Below are 21,107 nucleotides of genomic sequence, written 5' to 3'. Positions count from 1 at the left end.
TCTATCTATCTATCTATCTCATATCTATCTATCTATCTATCTCATATCTATCTATCTATCTATCTCATATCTATCTATCTATCTATCTCATATCTATCTATCTATCTCATATCTATCTATCTATCTATCTCATATCTATCTATCTCATATCTATCTATCTATCTATCTCATATCTATCTATCTATCTATCTCATATCTATCTATCTCTCATCTATCTATCTATCTATCTATATCATATCTATCTCCTATCTATCTATCTATCTCCTATCTATCTCCTATCTATCTATCTATCTCATATCTATCTACCTGTCTATCTATCTATCTAATATCTGATAGATAGATAGATAGATAGATAGATAGATAGATAGATAGATAGATAGGAGATAGATAGGAGATAGATAGATAGATAGGAGATAGATATGATATAGATAGATAGATAGATAGATAGATAGATAGATAGATAGGAGATAGATAGATAGGAGATAGATAGATAGATAGATAGATAGATAGATAGATAGATAGATAGATAGATAGATAGATAGATAGATAGGAGATAGGAGATAGATAGATAGGAGATAGATAGATAGATAGATAGATAGATAGATAGATAGATAGATAGATAGATAGATAGAGAGATAGATAGATAGATAGATAGATAGAGAGAGATAGATAGATAGATAGATAGGAGATAGATAGATAGATAGATAGATAGATAGATAGATAGATAGATAGGAGATAGATAGATAGATAGATAGATAGATAGATAGATAGATGATAGATAGATAGATAGATAGGAGATAGATAGATAGGAGATAGATAGATAGATAGATAGATAGGAGATAGATAGATAGGAGATAGATAGATAGATAGGAGATAGATAGATAGATAGATAGATAGATAGATAGATAGATAGATAGATAGATAGATAGATAGATAGGAGATAGATAGATAGGAGATAGATAGATAGATAGATAGATAGATAGGGGATAGATAGATAGATAGATAGAGAGATAGATAGATAGGGGATAGATAGATAGATAGAGAGATAGATAGATAGGGGATAGATAGATAGATAGATATGAGATAGATAGATAGGAGATAGATAGATAGGAGATAGATAGATAGGAGATAGATAGATATGAGATAGATAGACAGATAGATATGAGATAGATAGATAGGAGATAGATAGATAGATAGATAGATAGATAGGAGATAGATAGATAGATAGATAGATAGATAGATAGATAGATAGATAGGAGATTGATAGATAGGAGATAGATAGATAGATAGATAGATAGATAGATAGATAGATAGATAGATAGATAGATAGATAGGAGATAGATAGATAGGAGATAGATAGATAGATAGATAGATAGATAGATAGATAGATAGATAGATAGATAGATAGATAGATAGATAGATAGAGTGGAGTTCAGGGAGATCTCTCTGTTACTTGTTTCTCTCTTATGGAACAGGAAGCATTGAGTCTCCGCCCTCATACCGGCACATTGTGCACATTTGTTCTTGGCCTGTATGATTGGACGACTTCCAGAATTCCGCTAAACGTGTTTGTGAAGTTTGCCGACACAGATTGTAGCTGCGCTGCTGATATGTCGATGGTCGGGTATCTGCTCTACAGGTACTATGCAGGGCAGAAGGGTCACAAGGTAACGCTCTCTCTTCACCTGGTGTACAATGAGCAGGAGTACAGCTATGGGGGCGCAGAGGTAGTAGTCACACCCGGGTCTTGGGGCACATAGATCCCCCTGTCACATAATGAGATGCCAGTACTATAAATGGCACACGGTAGGCGGGGGGCTTGGTGCAGGCTTTGCGCTGGCGTTCAGGTGCTTAAAGTTACACGTCTGCCATTGAGCACATGGAGAATATACAAGGGTCCTCCTCTAATTGGGAGGTTCCTCCTAATGCTAAGAGCACCTCTTGGGGTAAATCCTCCAGACCTGGACGTCTTCCACTGCAAATTTTCAGCAAATCCACCGTGAAATCTGATGAAAAGAATACTGCAGCACGCGCAATTCTGGTGCGATTTTCTCATAAATATCGCCTATTCAGGTTTATGGGTGCGATTAAAAAAACGGATCGCTTGGTTTGATAAAATTGCTATCTGTTGTTATTGCATGGAACCCTGGGAACCGTAAAGCAGGGCGCAGAACTTACATCATTTAGCTGAAAGTTGGGCAGAAAAATCACAGAAAAGCAAAATAAAAATCGGGTGAAAAGAAAAAACGTATTTAGTGCAATATGTGTTCTCACAATAGAAGTCAACGAGTGAACATGTACAGCAGGGGGAGAAGATGGTCCACTATCATCCACAGGTACATTCACAACTGTTGGCTGCAGAGCTGAAATCTCCCCGCACACCCTGCTTGCTCAGTGTCTGTATAAACCTCATTCGGGTCGTTTACATTCGTTACCCCACGTACTCCACAGTCACCAGATTTTGGGAAAGCTTTAAGCCTGCTGACTGTTTCCAACAGCAGAATTATAAATGCAGCTCTGGAGTAATATACTGGTTGTAACTAAGGATCAGTACAAAAGAGGGAATAATAAATTGATGGCTGGGTCATTGTAAAACTCAGACACTCACGTTCCCATCCTGTTTGGCAAGATGGCGCCGCTGATCTCACCTATGTACAGCGGCGAGTTCCTTTTGTTGGCGAAATCATCAATGTAAGAAATCCCGAATGGCTGTATGGGCACACCGCCGATGCCAAGCAGGATCTGACCGATGAACAGGATGGACAGGACGTCCTTGTTGCCTTTTAGAGTCTTTGCCATGCACTGGTCACTGCTGGGGTTTTGGCTCAGTGGGTCGGGCTGGCAGATATCTGTTGTGTTACTGTAGGCACCTGGAATAGAGGGAGGATGATGGGGGTGAGCACATGGGAGTCGTGTCCTCCAACGGTCCATGGATCTCCTATAATACTACATTCAGTCCAGTCGCTATGCAGAATAATGTACAACCACAAGTTCCTGATGGGGAGGGGGGGGGGGGGGGGCGCAAGAAAAGGAAATACAAAATAGTTTTTTTTTTTAAGTATTATTATAAATTAATTAACTAGTCCCTCCATGCCCACTTGAATCAAATCTTGTATCCAAACTGGAGGCGGTACAACAGGGTACTAGAGCCTCCATGCCCGCCCATATCACATCTTGCATCCAAGCTAGAAGCGGTACAACAGGGTACTAGAGCCTCCATGCCCACCCGTATCACATCTTGCATCCAAGCTAGAAGCGGTACAACAGGGTACTAGAGCCTCCATGCCCCCCGTATCACATCTTGTATCCAAGCTAGAGGCGGTACAACAGGGTACTAGAGCCTCCATGCCCCCCATATCACATCCTGTATCCAAGCTAGAGGCGGTACAACAGGGTACTAGAGCCTCCATGCCCCCCGTATCACATCTTGCATCCAAGCTAGAAGCGGTACAACAGGGTACTTATACCTCCATGCCTGCTCGTATCACATCTTGCATTCAATCTAGAGGTGGTACAACAGGGTACTAGAGCCTCCATGCCCGCCCGTATCACATCTTGTATCCAAGCTAGAGGCAGTACAACAGGGTACTAGAGCCTCCATGCCCGCCCGTATCACATCTTGTATCCAAGCTAGAGGTGGTACAACAGGGTACTAGAGCCTCCATGCCTGCCTGTATCACATCTTGTATCCAAGCTAGAGGCGGTACAACAGGGTACTAGAGCCTCCATGCCTGCCTGTATCACATCTTGTATCCAAGCTAGAGGCGGTACAACAGGGTGCTAGAGCATCCATGCCCACCTGTATCACATCTTGTATCCAAGACAGAGACGGCCCAACAGGGTACTAGAGCCTCCATGCCCGCTCGTATCACATCTTGTATCCAATCTAGAGGTGGTACAACAGGGTACTAGAGCCTCCATGCTTATTCCCTCGGTTGGACCCCAGATGTTACTTACCGAAACCCTTTACTTACTGGCAGTAGATTTGTCGTATTCATACCGCCCCATAATAAAATGAGGTAGACACATGGTAAATCCAGCAGCGCAGACAATCAGCGCTCCGCAGCCGATGAACCGCGGTCGGTGGACTCTGCTCCCAAAATAGCTGACGAAGACAATGAGTACGGTGTTCCCGATCTGAAAGCAGAAGTAATAGAGACGCTGCAGAAGTCACCAAAAAGGTTTCATTACAACACTTTACATTCCCAGATGAACTATTATCCTGTATATCCTGTAAAGACAAGAGGTACGGGCCATCACCCACTGCTCATCACCGCATGTGCCGCCTTCCCCAATAAGCCCCCCCCCCAAAAAAAATATGTGCACCCCTGAAAACTACCTGTGTCTCTCCAAAAAGGAATTGCTTTCCCAACTGAAAATTATGTCCCCCCCCCCCCTCCCCCACACACAAAAATATGTTTAGCAACCCGTAAAAAAAATCTGTTATGTGCATCGCCCTAAAAAGTATGCTGTGATGAGAAGTCCACACTGTCCACGGACCGTAATACTTCCTGATTCTGGCAAAATTATTACAAAAAAATAGATAAATGTTGATGACAGATCTGTAAATGATTGTATAGAGTGGAATCAACAATCTCTCTCTCTCTAATATATATATATATATATATATACATATACACACTAGCTGATATCCCCGGCCTCGCCCAAGTTAATCTGTTCCAGGTTTTTACGTGTTGTTTGCACAGAAAATTTTATGAAGTCACGGTTACTTTAGAGGAACCGAGGACTAAGATATGCATACACATAGAAGACTGTTAGATTATCCTCAGGCTGCATGTACTGATGTCCGTCTGAAGAATGTGCCACCCCTCCCACTCTCCTCACTTAGCACCTAAAGATTGCTTGCGCCAAATTTCATGCTTGTACGACACTGAGAAGTTTCATTACATAAGGGTGCACTTACTTTTGCAATTAGCATTGAATAATTGAGTTGTGACCCCCTTACTTTTCCTATTGCAGTTTTTATTGATACTATTTTGGGGTAAATGTGGCTTTTTTGTCACTTTTATTGCTTCTTTGGAAATCAAAATGAACAAATAAAGGATTTCTGCTCAGTTGTTTTAATAGCATTTGCTGTACAGGATAAGGCCCAATGTCCACGGGCGGATTCGATTTGCGGAACCCGCGTGGGAGATCCACAAGTCAAGCGCCCATAGGGATGCATTTGCCTCCGCAGAACAGTAAAAAGCACGCTCCATTTTCCTACGGTTCCCTCCATTTTCCATTGAAGGCAATGGAAGCCGTCTGATCCGCGGACCCCCTGCGGCTGTCACTGTGGACGGGCCGCGAACCTCCAGGAAAGCAGGAGATTTGAAGAATAAAAAAAGAGCACTGCGCATGCAGCGGGCCCCTCAGCTTACGCACCCCCTGAACACATCCGCCGTGCTGAAGAAAGAAGGTCTGGCCACGATGGAGGAGACTCGCGCTGGATCTGGAGAGGTAAGAAACTGTCTTTCCCCCCCATGTCCACGGGCACGCACAGATTCCACTAAAAAATGTGCAATTTCTTGTACGAGTCGCTACGGATGGGATAATAATAAATGTGGTTTTTATTTTAATTTTTTTATTAAACAAAAGAGAGGAAAGTGAGCAAAAAAGGTGGTGGTTTTTTTACAATTTTTTTACGTTTTGTTTTTTAACGTTTTTAGTGTCCCCATAGGGGACTTCAACCTGCGATGTGATAATCCCTCCGATAATACACTGCAGTACTTCTGTACTGCCATGCAGTATTTCTTCTCATAGTGATGCCAGGCCATGGCATTTAGTTTTGCACCGACGGGGCCAAAGCTGAGCTTCTCCTTTTGTGGGACGATTTGTTTGTTTCAGTGGCACAATAGGACTTGCTGATTAGCTTTTATTATATCATTGTGGGAGAATGAAGAGCAGCAAATACTCCATTGGTTTTATATTTCAGATTTTGCATGTTTTTATATTTAAAGGGGTTGTCCCGCGCCGAAACGGGTTTTTTTTTTTTTCAAACCCCCCCCCCCCCCGTTCGGCGCGAGACAACCCCGATGCAGGGACCTAAAGAAAAATCCGCACAGCGCTTACCTGAATCCCCGCGCTCCGGTGACTTCTTACTTACCGGCTGAAGATGGCCGCCGGCATCTTCTCCCTCGGTGGACCGCAGGGCTTCTGTGCGGTCCATTGCCGATTCCAGCCTCCTGATTGGCTGGAATCGGCACGTGACGGGGCGGAGCTACACGGAGCCCCATTGAGATAAGAAGAAGACCCGGACTGCGCAAGCTCGGCTAATTTGGCCATTAGACGGCGAAAATTAGTCGGCTTCATGGAAACGAGGACGCTAGCAACGGAGCAGGTAAGTGAATAACTTCTTATAACTTCTGTATGGCTCATAATTAATGCACAATGTACATTACAAAGTGCATTAATATGGCCATACAGAAGTGTATACCCCCACTTGCTGCCGCGGGACAACCCCTTTAACCATAAATACTGGAACAGGTGACCTTTATTCAGCAGTTCAGTACGATCACAACAAGTGGCTCAGATTCCTTTTTGCGTTTCCAATGCGAAGTGGATAATATCTAGGTTGGACATAGTGATATAAAGGACTAACTGAGATCGATATTGTCCCCCCGGGCCAGTTTTTCCTTGGACAAACTTATGAAAAAACAAGAAATCCTGGACCCCCCGCCCTCAAACCATTCTAGGGGCCGGATAGAAAAACATCCAGAAATTCCGCCATTGTTTTTGAGATTTGTCTTTATGGCGTTTGGCATTCAGTATAAATAACCTGATAACTTTCTTATCTCATCGGCACGATTAGCGTTCAGTCAGACGAGCATTTTTTCTGCGCACCTATGTGAGCAAAAAAAAGCGCTCCACGCATTAGCAAAATGCGCGTTACCATGGTTCCCTGCTCATTGCTTTCAATGGGATGCAGGCAACCCCCGTAGTGATTTTCAGGGAGGGGCTAGAAATATAAGCGCTTCCCTGAAAATCATCCCTAGATGCTGTAAAAATAAAAAAAATATATACATCACCTCTCTGCCGGTGTCGGGGCTCCGGCGCGTCTTCTCACTGGCTGCCAGCACTCTTCTGAAGCTTCTTTTCCTGCTGGAAAATTAAAAATCCCCGCCTCCTGAAAGAGCTGTGTCTGACTGGCTGAGCGCTCAGCCAATCACAGGCAGCGCTCAGACATTCATTGAATTCAAATTAATTGAAAATCACTGCGAGGGTTGCCTGCACCCCTTTGCTTTCAAGAGGGCAGCTGCAGCGATGGTCCCATTGTAAGCAATGGGATGGCATCACGGTCCTTTACCACAGCTGTGACAGCTGTGACAGGGGATTCCTTCATCCCCGCGGAGGGTCCCCTTGTCACGGTGTTCAGTGATGAGGGGACTCCCCGCAGGAATATTTTACACGCAGCACAGACCTTACCGATGCACGCATGTCCAATCTTTTGCAGGTGCGTTTATTTTGTGCCTGTAAAAGACGGACATGTGAAAACACCGTAGGGAACCAATGGCTCTATCAGACGCGCTGTTTTTTAGCTCATGGGCGCACAAAAAAAAAACGCTTGTCTGACTTCGCCCTTACTGCGACAACAAGTTTATAGAGATTTTTTTTACATTTTTGACATCAGCAAGGAAGGGGCAACAGGGTAATATAGGGGCAGTGAGTCTACCAGATGCCATCTCAGATACCCCTGACCAAGAAACCTGCAGTCACCTCATTGAAGGAAGCCAGAATCCCGGATGTCTGACTGGAGAGTCCAAAGCGTTTCTCAATAGTGGAAATGGAGCTCTTGAGGTAGCCGGAGAGAAGGAGCTGAGAAAGCTGCAGGAGTCCATGACAAACCACGAAGACCTGAGATAGCAAGATGAAAAGATACAAATTACATAATACTTCTCATATAAAAAAGGTTCCCGCCCCCGAGGAGCCGCCAGAGAGCAGTCACAGACGCTGGAATGTTATATCATAGAATCATTTATAGACCACTGATGGAGCGGATAATTACAACATATCCTTTATTCTAAACCAGCTCCAATATAAGAGTACACATAATGTAGTAGATGTTCCCTGCAGCCCTATGTAACACCACAGATAACACAGCGATAACTCTCTGAGTACAGATAATGAAGCAATCCTAATCTCCTCTCTCTATATATCTCTCTCTATTGTTATGGGAATGAATCATATTCCAGAAGATTTCACTGGTTTGCTCCAAATTAGTTATAATGAGAAGCTTCATGCATGAATATATGTATTTGTACTCACGGATACTCCCCATGAGCCCCCATACCCTCCTGGTTTATTGAAAGGAAGTACAATACAGGTATACTGAATATGAAGCACCAATTACATGCACGCCCCTCCCAACATCATAACAACTCATGATTGGCCTAGTATGTAATGACGCTGATGATTAACATATGTTTACGCCCCAGGTGTATGTTGCTATGTGAACACGTAATTCCTACGTACTCAGATAGCATAGACTTTATTAATATTCCAATCTGGACCAAAGGAATCCAAGGGATGAGATAAGGAGCAGCCCCCCCTTTTATGAGCGGTGGCCATCGCAGGTCTTTCTCATCAGAAACACATCTCAGGACCTTGTTAAGTCTTGGAAACTTGTGTAGGAGTGTATTTCAGATACCAGTATAAGGATGCAACATACAGTATACAGTGTACAGTGTTGTACCAGTTAACCATTTCACTGCTAGCTATTTTCTATGAAGGTGGATACATGGATATATGAATATACATATTTGCATAGGATGCTCTAAGAAACACATTTATATTATTATTACTACAAAACTGTCTATCTATCTCCTATCTATCTATCTCATATCTATCTATCTATCTCCTATCTATCTATATCTATCCCATAACTATCTATCTATCTATCTATCTCATATCTATCTATCTCCTATCTATCTATCTATCTCCTATCTATCTATATCTATCCCATAACTATCTATCTATCTCCTATCTCTCATATCTATCTATCGCATATCTATCTATCTCCTATCTCTCATATCTATCTATATCTATCCCATATCTATCTTCTATCTCCTATCTATCTATCTATCTATCTATCTATCTATCTATCTCATATCTATCTCATATCTATCTATCTCCTATCTATCTATCTCCTATCTATCTATCTCCTATCTATCTATCTATCTATCTATCTATCTCCTATCTATCTCATATCTATCTATCTCCTATCTATCTATATCTATCCCATAACTATCTATCTATCTATCTATCTATCTCATATCTATCTATCTCCTATCTATCTATATCTATCCCATAACTATCTATCTATCTATCTATCGCATATCTATCTATCTCCTATCTCTCATATCTATCTATCTCCTATCTATCTATCTATCTATCTATCTATCTCCTATCTATCTCCTATCTATCTCATATCTATCTATCTCCTATCTCTCATATCTATCTATATCTATCCCATATCTATCTTCTATCTCCTATCTATCTATCTATCTATCTATCTCATATCTATCTATCTCCTATCTATCTATCTCCTATCTATCTCCTATCTATCTATATCTATCCCATAACTATCTATCTATCTCCTATCTCTCATATCTATCTATCGCATATCTATCTATCTCCTATCTCTCATATCTATCTATATCTATCCCATATCTATCTTCTATCTCCTATCTATCTATCTATCTATCTATCTATCTATCTATCTATCTATCTATCTATCTCATATCTATCTCATATCTATCTATCTCCTATCTATCTATCTCCTATCTATCTCCTATCTATCTCCTATCTATCTATCTCCTATCTATCTATCTATCTCCTATCTATCTCATATCTATCTATCTCCTATCTATCTATCTCCTATCTATCTCCTATCTATCTCCTATCTATCTATCTCCTATCTATATCATATCTATCTATCTATCTCCTATCTATCTATCTATCTATCTATCTATCTATCTATCTATCTATCTATCTATCTATCTATCTCCTATCTATCTCATATCTATCTATCTCCTATCTATCTATATCTATCCCATAACTATCTATCTATCTATCTATCTCATATCTATCTATCTCCTATCTATCTATCTATCTCCTATCTATCTATATCTATCCCATAACTATCTATCTATCTATCTATCTATCTATCTATCTATCTATCTATCTATCTATCGCATATCTATCTATCGCATATCTATCTATCTCCTATCTCTCATATCTATCTATATCTATCCCATATCTATCTTCTATCTCCTATCTATCTATCTATCTATCTCATATCTATCTCATATCTATCTATCTCCTATCTATCTATCTCCTATCTATCTCCTATCTATCTCCTATCTATCTCCTATCTATCTATCTCCTATCTATCTATCTATCTATCTCCTATCTATCTCATATCTATCTATCTCCTATCTATCTATCTCCTATCTATCTCCTATCTATCTCATATCTATCTATCTCCTATCTCTCATATCTATCTATATCTATCCCATATCTATCTATCTATCTATCTATCTATCTATCTATCTCCTATCTATCTCCTATCTATCTCCTATCTATCTATCTATCTATCTATCTATCTATCTATCTATCTATCTATCTCCTATCTATCTCCTATCTATCTCCTATCTCTCATATCTATCTATATCTATCCCATATCTATCTATCTATCTATCTCCTATCTATCTATCTCATATCTATCTATCTCATATCTATCTATCTATCCCATATCTATCTATCTATCTATCTATCTATCTATCTATCTATCTATCTATCTCCTATCTATCTCATATCTATCTATCTCCTATCTATCTATCTATCTATCTATCTATCTCCTATCTATCTCATATCTATCTATCTATCTCGTTTTTCTTACCTTTATGCTGTTGAATGGATTCTTGCAGAATTTGTTGTTCTCCGTCTGCTCTTCCCCATAGACCCTCTGACTTGTGGCCGTCATTTTCCTGGTGACCCTTCCCTGTAGAAACATACATTGTGAATAGGGTTTTCTGTCTCCGCAGACGTCTTGTTATCTTATTGATGTCCGTGTGTTTTATAACAAAACCTGCAGGCAAAGTCTCAGGAAACTCCCGGATGCTGCTCCTCACGTTCTAGAAACGTCCGGATGTGCCCAGTAACCGTGATATTGGGGTTCTTCATGAATATCAACGCTTAACCATAAAGGAATGGGACTAAAAAAGTACTGACACCTCTGAACTCTGATGCTGGTGAAGACTTCTGAGAAGGTCGTCAACGGCAAGGAGAACCAGAACCGAAAATGTAACCATGGTCAAGTGAAGGATGTCCTTCCTGACTGGGGCCTCACCTTCATCTGGACACATGAGGGGCCGTCCAGCTCGCGGTAACTGACAATTACGCTCGGAAGTATAGAAAGGACAGAATAGTTGACTTCTAACAAACTGGAGCCCATTTGGAAGCCATGAGCACATGAGAGAAGCTTCCAGAAGAAGACCAGTCATTGGGACAGAAGTATTAATACTCTGTTTCTGCACAATTTTGATAAAAAAGCATAAATTGCTAAATTTTTGATCCCTACAGGGTTTTTGTCATTTAACTGAAGCTTTGACATCTTTATCTCGCTGCCAACAAATCCCTAATGTACCTGTGTTTCATATTCTCCTTCCTTCCAGCGATCACAGGCCGGGTCACATGACCCAATACAGAGCACTTTTCCCGGATCTACTAACGTAACTTCCATATCCATCTCTAACTTCCAGCCAGTGAAGTCAATCCCACTCCTCTACTGACATCAGTGCTTTGCCTTTTCTGGAAGGGCAGAGTCCCCGTTCTTCTGTGAAAGCCCACGCATGCGCCGTACTGCTAATTTTATGCGCATGCGCAGTTCAGAATTGAGCCCAAACCTCCATGCTAAGGGTGGAACCTGGCTGTAAGGGCAGGAGTAGCTTGCTGGGAAATGACCCCCAAACTGCAGACTGGAAGAGATGCAAAGCCATGACAGATATAGTAAACCAGAAGGCGGCTACAAGAAACGGCAAAAGGGTGAGAAAAAACAGCCTGAAAGGTATTAAACATGCACTGCGGGGACACACTGATCGCTGGCGGACCGTGAATGTATGTCCCACAGTATGTCACATCGGGTGATAAAACCCCTTTAAGCTGGACCCTGGCGGTGTGTGCCAGCGTTAGGGGGCTTCGCTGTGTGTGGCTCTCCAGGTTTACTATTAGAGATGAGCGAACGTACTCGTCCGAGCTTGATATTCGTGCGAATATTAGGGTGTTCGGGATGCTCGTTACTCGTAACGAGTACCACGCGGTGTTCCGGTTACTTTCAGTTTCCTCTCTGAGACGTTAGCGCGCTTTTCTGGCCAATAGAAAGACAGGGAAGGCATTACAACTTCCCCCTGTGACGTTCAAGCCCTATACCACCCCCCTGCAGTGAGTGCCTGGCGAGATCAGGTGTCACCCGAGTATAAAAATCGGCCCCTCCCGCGGCTCGCCACAGATGCCTTGTGAGATAGCTGAGGGACAGTGCTGCTGGTGCCGGAGCTGCTATAGGGAGAGCGTTAGGAGTTAGTGTAGGCTTCAAGAACCCCAACGGTCCTTCTTAGGGCCACATCTAACCGTGTGCAGTACTGTGGAGGCTGCTTTTTGCAGTGTTGCACATTTTTTTTTTGGTATATCGGCCGTGCAGAGCATTGCGCCCTGCAGTAATACTCCAGGGACAGAAGTGTGTAGGCAGGGACAGAAGACATATATTATAGATTGAATATACGCAGTGGGCCTTTTGCAAAAAAAGATTTGAAAAAAATCTATTTGGCCTGCCTGTCACTGTGCTCAGTGTTCTGGGTCCGTGTCTGCTGGAGGTAGTAGTTCTCCAAATAAATACGCAGCCAGCTAAGTGTTACAGCAGGCTTGCGCCAAATTATTTCCTGGCGTTCCGTAAGCGAACTCAGCCTCCAACCACAGGCCAATAAGCGGCACATTTAATTACAGCGTTCTGTTTCTGCATTCCTGGTAATACAGCATGCTGAGGGGTAGGGGTAGGCCTAGAGGACGTGGGGGCGGCCGAGGACGCGGAGGCCCTAGTCCGGGTGTGGGCACAGGCCGAGCTCCTGATCCAGGTGTATCGCAGCCGACTGCTGCGGGATTAGGAGAGAGGCACGTTTCTGGCGTCCCCACATTCATAGCACATTTAATGGGTCCACGCGGTAGACCCTTATTAGAAAATGAGCAGTGTGAGCAGGTCCTGTCGTGGATGGCAGAAAGTGCATCCAGCAATCTATCGACCACCCAGAGTTCTGCGCCGTCCACTGCTGCAACTCAGAATCCTCTGGCTGCTGCTCCTCCTTCCTCCCAGCCTCCTCACTCCATGAAAATGAGACATTCTGAGGAGCGGGCAGACTCCCAGGAACTGTTCTCGGGCCCCTGCTCAGATTGGGCAGCAGTGGTTCCTCTCCCACCAGAGGAGTTTATCGTGACTGATGCCCAACCATTGCAAAGTTCCCGGGGTCCGGGGGATGAGGCTGGGGACTTCCGGCAACTGTCTCAAGACCTTTCAGTGGGTGAGGAGGCCGATGACGATGAGACACAGTTGTCTTGCAGTGAGGTAGTAGTAAGGGCAGTAAGTCCGAGGGAGGAGCGCACCGAGGATTCTGAGGAAGAGCAGCAGGACAATGAGGTGACTGACCCCACCTGGTTTGCTACGCCTACTGAGGACAGGTCTTCAGAGGGGGAGGCAAGTGCAGCAGCAGGGCAGGTTGCAAGAGGCAGTGCGGTGGCCAGGGGTAGAGGCAGGGCCAGACCGAATAATCCACCAACTGTTTCCCAAAGCGCACCCTCGCGCCATGCCACCCTGCAGAGGCCGAGGTGCTCAAAGGTCTGGCAGTTTTTCACTGAGAGCGCAGACGACCGACGAACAGTGGTGTGCAACCTTTGTCGCGCCAAGATCAGCCGGGGAGCCACCACCACCAGCCTCACCACCACCAGCATGCGCAGGCATATGATGGCCAAGCACAAGGTGGGATGAAGGCCGTTCACCGCCTCCGGTTTGCACCGCTGCCTCTCCCCCTGTGCCCCAACCTGCCACTGAGATCCAACCCCGCTCTGAGGACACAGGCACTACCGTCTCTTGGCCTGCACCCACACCCTCACCTCCGCTGTCCTCGGCCCCATCCACCAATGTCTCGCACCGCACAGTCCAGCCGTCGCTAGCGCAAGTATTTGAGCGCAAGCGCAAGTACGCCGCCACGCACCCGCACGCTCAAGCGTTAAACGTGCACATAGCCAAATTTATCAGCCTTGAGATGCTGCCGTATAGGCTTGTGGAAACGGAGTCCTTCAAAGCTATGATGGCGGCGGCGGCCCCGCGCTACTCAGTTCCCAGTCGCCACTACTTTTCTCGATGTGCCGTCCCAGCCCTGCACGACCACGTCTCCTGCAACATTGTACGCGCCCTCACCAACGCGGTTACTGCCAAGGTCCACTTAACAATGGACACGTGGACAAGCACAGGCGGGCAGGGCCACTATATCTCCCTGATGGCACATTGGGTGAATTTAGTGGAGGCTGGGACAGAGTCAGAGCCTGGGACCGCTCACGCCCTACCCACCCCCAGAATTGCGGGCCACAGCTCGGTGGTGGTATCTGCGGCGGTGTATGCTTCCTCCACTAAACCACCCTCCTCCTCCTCCTCCTCCTCGAACGCAACCTCTGTCTCGTAATCAAGATGTGTCAGCAGCAGCAGCACGTCGCCAGCAGTCGGTGTCGCGCGGTGTGGCAGCACAGCGGTGGGCAAGCGTCAGCAGGCCGTGCTGAAACTACTCAGCTTAGGAGATAGGAGGCACACGGCCCACGAACTGCTGCAGGGTCTGACAGAGCAGACCGACCGCTGGCTTGCGCCGCTGAGCCTCCAACCGGGCATGGTCGTGTGTGACAATGGCCGTAACCTGGTGGCGGCTCTGCAGCTCGGCAGCCTCACGCACGTGCCATGCCTGGCCCATGTCTTTAATTTGGTGGTTCAGCGCTTTCTGAAAAGCTACCCACACTTGTCAGACCTGCTCGGAAAGGTGCGCCGGCTCTGCGCACATTTCCGCAAGTCCCACACGGACGCTGCCACCCTGCGCACCCTGCAACATCGGTTTAATCTGCCAGTGCACCGACTGCTGTGCGACGTGCCCACACGGTGGAACTCTACGCTCCACATGTTGGCCAGACTCTATGAACAACGTAAAGCTATAGTGGAATACCAACTCCAACATGGGCGGCGCAGTGGGAGTCAGCCTCCTCAATTATTTTCAGAAGAGTGGGCCTGGTTGGCAGCCATCTGCCAGGTCCTTGGAAACTTGGAGGAGTCTACCCAGGTGGTGAGTGGCGATGCTGCAATCATTAGCGTCACCATTCCTCTGCTATTTATCTTGAGAAGTTCCCTGCAAAGCATAAAGGCTGATGCTTTGCACTCGGAAACGGAGCCGGGGGAAGACAGTATGTCGCTGGATAGTCAGAGCACCCTCCTGTCTATATCTCAGCGCGGTGAGGAGGAGGAGGAGGAGGAAGATGAGGAGGAGGGGGAAGACACAGCTTGGCCCACTGGTGAGGCTGCTGGCCTGTCATCCTTTCAGCGTGTATGGCCTGAGGAGGAGGAGGAGGAGGAGGAGGAGGAGGAGGATCCTGAAAGTGATCTTCCTAGTGAAGACAGCCATGTGTTGCGTACAGGTACCCTGGCACACATGGCTGACTTCATGTTGGGATGCCTTTCTCGTGACCCTCACGTTGCACGCATTCTGGCCACTACGGATTACTGGGTGTACACACTGCTCGACCCACGGTATAAGGAGAACCTTTCCACTCTCATACCCGAAGAGGAAAGGGGTTCGAGAGTGTTGCTATACCACAGGACCCTGGCGGACAAACTGATGGTAAAATTCCCAGCCGACAGCGCTAGTGGCAGAAGGCGCAGTACCGAGGGCCAGGTAGCAGGGGAGGTGCGGAGATCGAGCAGCATGTACATCCCAGGCAGTGCAACAGTCTTTAAGGGCCTGGCCAGCTTTATGGCTCCCCACCAAGACTGTGTCACCGCTCCCCAGTCAAGGCTGAGTCGGCGGGAGCACTGTAAAAGGATGGTGAGGGAGTACGTAGCCGATCGCACGACCGTCCTCCGTGACGCCTCTGCCCCCTACAACTACTGGGTGTCGAAGCTGGACACGTGGCCTGAACTAGCGCTGTATGCCCTGGAGGTACTTGCTTGTCCTGCGGCTAGCGTGTTGTCAGAGAGGGTGTTTAGTGCGGCTGGGGGAATCATCACAGATAAGCGTACCCACCTGTCAACCGACAGTGCCGACAGGCTAACACTCATCAAGATGAACAAAGCCTGGATTTCCCCAGACTTCTCTTCTCCACCAGCGGACAGCAGCGATACCTAAACAATACGTAGGCTGCACCCGCGGATGGAAGCATCGTTCTCTCTCACCATCCAAAACGGGGACATTTCTGCTTCATCAATCTGTGTATAATATTCCTCCTCCTCCTCCTCCTCCTCCTCCTGAAACCTCACGTAATCACGCCGAACGGGCAATTTTTCTTAGGCCCACAAGGCTCAGTCATATCATTTTTCTAAACAATTTTTATACGTTTCAATGCTCATTAAAGCGTTGAAACTTTAACTTGAACCAATTTTTATTTTAACTGGGCTGCCTCCAGGCCTAGTTACCAATTAAGCCACAGTAACCAAAGCGATTAATGGGTTTCACCTGCCCTCTTGGCTGGCCATGGCCAATTTTTCTGATGTACATTAGTACTGTTGATACACCAATTTTTGTGGGCCCTCGCCTACAGTGTAATCCAATGAATTTTTAGCCCACCTGCATTACAGCTGACTTTACATCCGCTGTGTTGGGCACTGCAATGGGATATTTTTATGTACCGCCGGTGGGTTCCAGGGAGCCACCCATGCTGTGGGTCCAAAGGGAGTTGTAACTACATGTGTCCACTTCTAAAGAACCCCAGTCTGACTGGGGCATGCAGTGTGGGCCGAAGCCCACCTGCATTAAGCACGACATTACTACCTCAGCTGTCTTGGGCAATGCAATGGGATACATTTATGTACCGCCGGTGGGTTCCAGGGAGCCACCCATGCTGTGGGTGCACACGGAATTCCCATTGCAGAGTTGTACCTGCCTGTGACTATATATAAAAAAACGCGGTCTGACTGGGGCATGCAGACACCTTGACAGAATGAATAGTGTGTGGCACATAGGTTCCCCATTGCTATGCCCACGTGTGCAGCTCCTGATGGCGGTGGCACAGGATTGGATTTCTCATTGCTTCTGTACAGCATTGTGGACTATCGCCCCGCCCCTTTTAAAGAGTGTCGCTGCCTAGCCGTGCCAACCCTCTGCAGTGTGTGCCTGCTTTTCCTGTGGCAGATGCACTTATAAATAGACATGAGTGTGGCGTGGCATGAGTGCAGCTGAAGGCTGGGCAGGGACACTTTGGTGTGCGCTGTGGACACTGGGTCGTGCGGGGGGGTTGGGCAGCATGTAACCCAGGAGAAGTGGCAGCGGAGTGTCATGCAGGCAGTGATTGTGCTTTGTTGGAGGTAGTGTGGTGCTTAGCAAAGGTATGCCATGCTAATGAGGGCTTTTCAGAAGTAAAAGTTGTTGGGAGGGGGGGGGGGTTACTCTTGCCGGTATTGTGGCTTAATAGTGGGACCTGTGAACTTGAGATGCAGCCCAACATGTAGCCCCTCGCCTGCCCTATCCGTTGCTGTGTCGTTCCCATCACTTTCTTGAATTGCCCAGATTTTCACACATGAAAACCTTAGCGAGCATCGGCGAAATACAAAAATGCTCGGGTCGCCCATTGACTTCAATGGGGTTCGTTACTCGAAACGAACCCTCGAGCATCGCGAAAAATTCGTCTCGAGTAACGAGCACCCGAGCATTGTGGTGCTCGCTCATCTCTATTTACTATAAATGATGCCATAAAGCGTTGTAAATTGTAGTAAGACCGACTGCAGATCGTAGCTGCTGTAGGCTTCAGTCTGCTGGACGGAGCTGCTGCCAAAGGTGGCAGATGTATTACCAGGTACATAGAGGCATCCACAGACGTGTGAACACATTTCTCGTACTTTTACCGTTGCAAAGTTTATTTAGACTGTCGGAATAAATGCCGGTCTAAGTAAATAACGCCCCATTATCTATGTGAGACCCTGGAGAAGACATTAGCCTGGTACCTTGTAGTCGATGCCCACAAGATTACTGGCTTTTGACTCTTGGCCACCAGTATTTTTCTAACATGTTCTGTCTTCTGGGTTTTCAGGCGTATCAATGGCATTTTTAAGACTTTAGCAGATTCCCCCTTCTTATTGTACAAGTCTACTCTCATCTGATCATCATTGTCTCCTCCAAGGGGTAAAGATGGCTGCACAACCAAGAAACACGTCAACCAGAAGCAGCTGCCAGTCATCGCTAAAGGCTTAGATGTAGATCAAGAAGAGAGGCGCCTGAATATTAGGAAGTCCTTAGAATGCAATCACAAGAAGATAATTCAGGGAACATACAGAAAATTATTTCACCGACCCCCCACCATCCCTTCCTCAATAAAGTGGGGGTCTGAGATGGGAAACCCTCATGTGCAAACTCCTCAAAGACCAGATCTGTGAGTGCAGAAAATGCCAGACTCTTGGGAATGCTCAACAAAGGGGGCGACACGGCTGAGGGGGGATAATATTTACCTCTGGTTGGTATGAAAATCGACAGATTCTCACTCCCTACAAGAAGCCATCCACAAGTCCTATACAGCGTCCTAATGAACAGACATCACATTGTATCACTGCAGGGCGACGACATTCACACATGGAGAGGGAGAACAGGAAGGCAAGCAAACACAAATCAATGACCAAAGGTCAGAAGATAAACAGGGAAAAACCAGAATATGTTGCCATTGCTGAAGTATAGGTACATAAAAAAATCAGCGTTCTCCTCTGTTCTAACCAGAGATACTTTTGCCACAAAACAGAAATTCACATAAATAATATCACAATGACTAAAACTGAAACTAAATATGGACAAAACAACAAAAATAATATAAAACTACCCTCTAAATACAAGAATATACCTACTACAATACTGCTCCTATGTACAAGAATATACAGTAACTACTATAATACTGCCCCCTATGTACAAGAATATACGGTAACTACTATAACACTGCCCCCTATGTACAAGAATATAACTAGTATAACACTGCCCCTATGTACAAGAATATAACTACTATAACACTGCCTCCTATGTACAAGAATATAACTACTATAATACTGCCCCCTATGTACAAGAATATAACTACTATAATACTGCCTACTAAGTACAAGAATATAACTACTATAATACTGCCCCTATGTACAAGAATATAACTACTATAATACTGCCTCCTATGTACAAGAATATAACTACCATAATACTGCCCCCTATGTACAAGAATATAACTACTATAATACTGCCCCTATGTACAAGAATATAACTACTATAATACTGCCCCCTATGTACAAGAATATAACTACTATAATACTGCCCCCTATGTACAAGAATATAACTACTATAATACTGCCCCCTATGTACAAGAATATAACTACTATAATACTGCCTCCTATGTACAAGAATATAACTACTATAATACTGCCTCCTATGTACAAGAATATAACTACTATAATACTGCCCCCTATGTACAAGAATATAACTACTATAATACTGCCCCCTATGTACAAGAATATAACTACTATAATACTGCCTCCTATGTACAAGAATATAACTACTATTACACTGCCCCTATGTACAAGAATATAACTACTATAACACTGCCCCCTATGTACAAGAATATAACTACTATAATACTGTCCTCTATGTACAAGAATATAACTACTATAATACTACCCCCTATATACAAGAATATAACTACTATAATACTGCCCTCTATGTACAAGAATATAACTACTATAATACTGCCCCCTATGTACAAGTATATAACTGCTATAATACTGCCCCCTATGTACAAGTATATAACTGCTATAATACTGCTCCTATGTACAAGAATATAACTACTATAATACTGCCCTCTATGTACCAGAATATAACTACTATAATACTGCCCACTATGTACAAGAATATACCTACTATAATACTGCTCCTATGTACAAGAATATAACTACTATAATACTGCCCCCTATGTACAAGAATATAAGTACTATAATACTGCCCTCTATGTACAAGAATATAACTGCTATAATACTGCCCCATATGTACAAGACTATAACTACTATAATACAGCCTCCTATGTACAAGAATATAACTACTATAATACTGCTCCCTATGTACAAGAATATAACTACTATAATACTGCCCCTATGTACAAGAATATAACTACTATAATACTGCCCCCTATGTACAAGAATATAACTACTATAATACTGCCCTCTATGTACAAGAATATAACTACTATAATACTGCCTCCTATGTACAAGAATATAACTACTATAATACTGCCTCCTATGTACAAGAATATAACTACTATAATACTGCCCTCTATGTACAAGAATATAACTACTATAATACTGCCTCCTATGTACAAGAATATAACTACTATAATACCGCCCCCTATGTACAAGAATATAACTACTATAATACTGCCCCCTGTGTACAAGAATATAACTACTATAATACTGCCCCCTGTGTACAAGAATATAACTACTATAATACTGCCCCCTATGTACAAGAATATAACTACTATAATACTGCCTCCTATGTACAAGAATATAACTACTATTACACTGCCCCTATGTACAAGAATATAACTACTATAACACTGCCCCCTATGTACAAGAATATAACTACTATAATACTGTCCTCTATGTACAAGAATATAACTACTATAATACTACCCCCTATATACAAGAATATAACTACTATAATACTGCCCTCTATGTACAAGAATATAACTACTATAATACTGCCCCCTATGTACAAGTATATAACTGCTATAATACTGCCCCCTATGTACAAGTATATAACTGCTATAATACTGCTCCTATGTACAAGAATATAACTACTATA

General features: G+C 44.3%; 1 protein-coding gene across 4 annotated transcripts in view; it reads right to left on the bottom strand.

The window, feature by feature from the left end:
• SLCO2B1 (solute carrier organic anion transporter family member 2B1) overlaps positions 1–21,107 on the bottom strand; it is a 149,690-nt gene that overhangs the window by 92,418 nt on the left and 36,165 nt on the right. For all 4 annotated transcript variants that reach the window (XM_066588373.1, XM_066588374.1, XM_066588376.1 and 1 more), the window contains 4 exons: positions 10,901–11,002; positions 7,717–7,854; positions 3,975–4,137; positions 2,649–2,870 (listed from right to left, as the gene is read on the bottom strand). In XM_066588373.1, the coding sequence (XP_066444470.1) occupies positions 2,649–2,870; positions 3,975–4,137; positions 7,717–7,854; positions 10,901–10,984 (607 nt within the window). In that variant the 5' untranslated portion in view covers positions 10,985–11,002. The remainder of the gene's footprint in view (positions 1–2,648; positions 2,871–3,974; positions 4,138–7,716; positions 7,855–10,900; positions 11,003–21,107) is intronic.

This window comes from Eleutherodactylus coqui, chromosome 1, assembly GCF_035609145.1.
Source record: "Eleutherodactylus coqui strain aEleCoq1 chromosome 1, aEleCoq1.hap1, whole genome shotgun sequence".
NCBI classification, from domain to species: Eukaryota; Metazoa; Chordata; class Amphibia; order Anura; family Eleutherodactylidae; genus Eleutherodactylus; species Eleutherodactylus coqui.
Note: the sequence above shows the minus strand (reverse complement) of the source record. Positions and strands in the feature narration are given on the sequence as shown.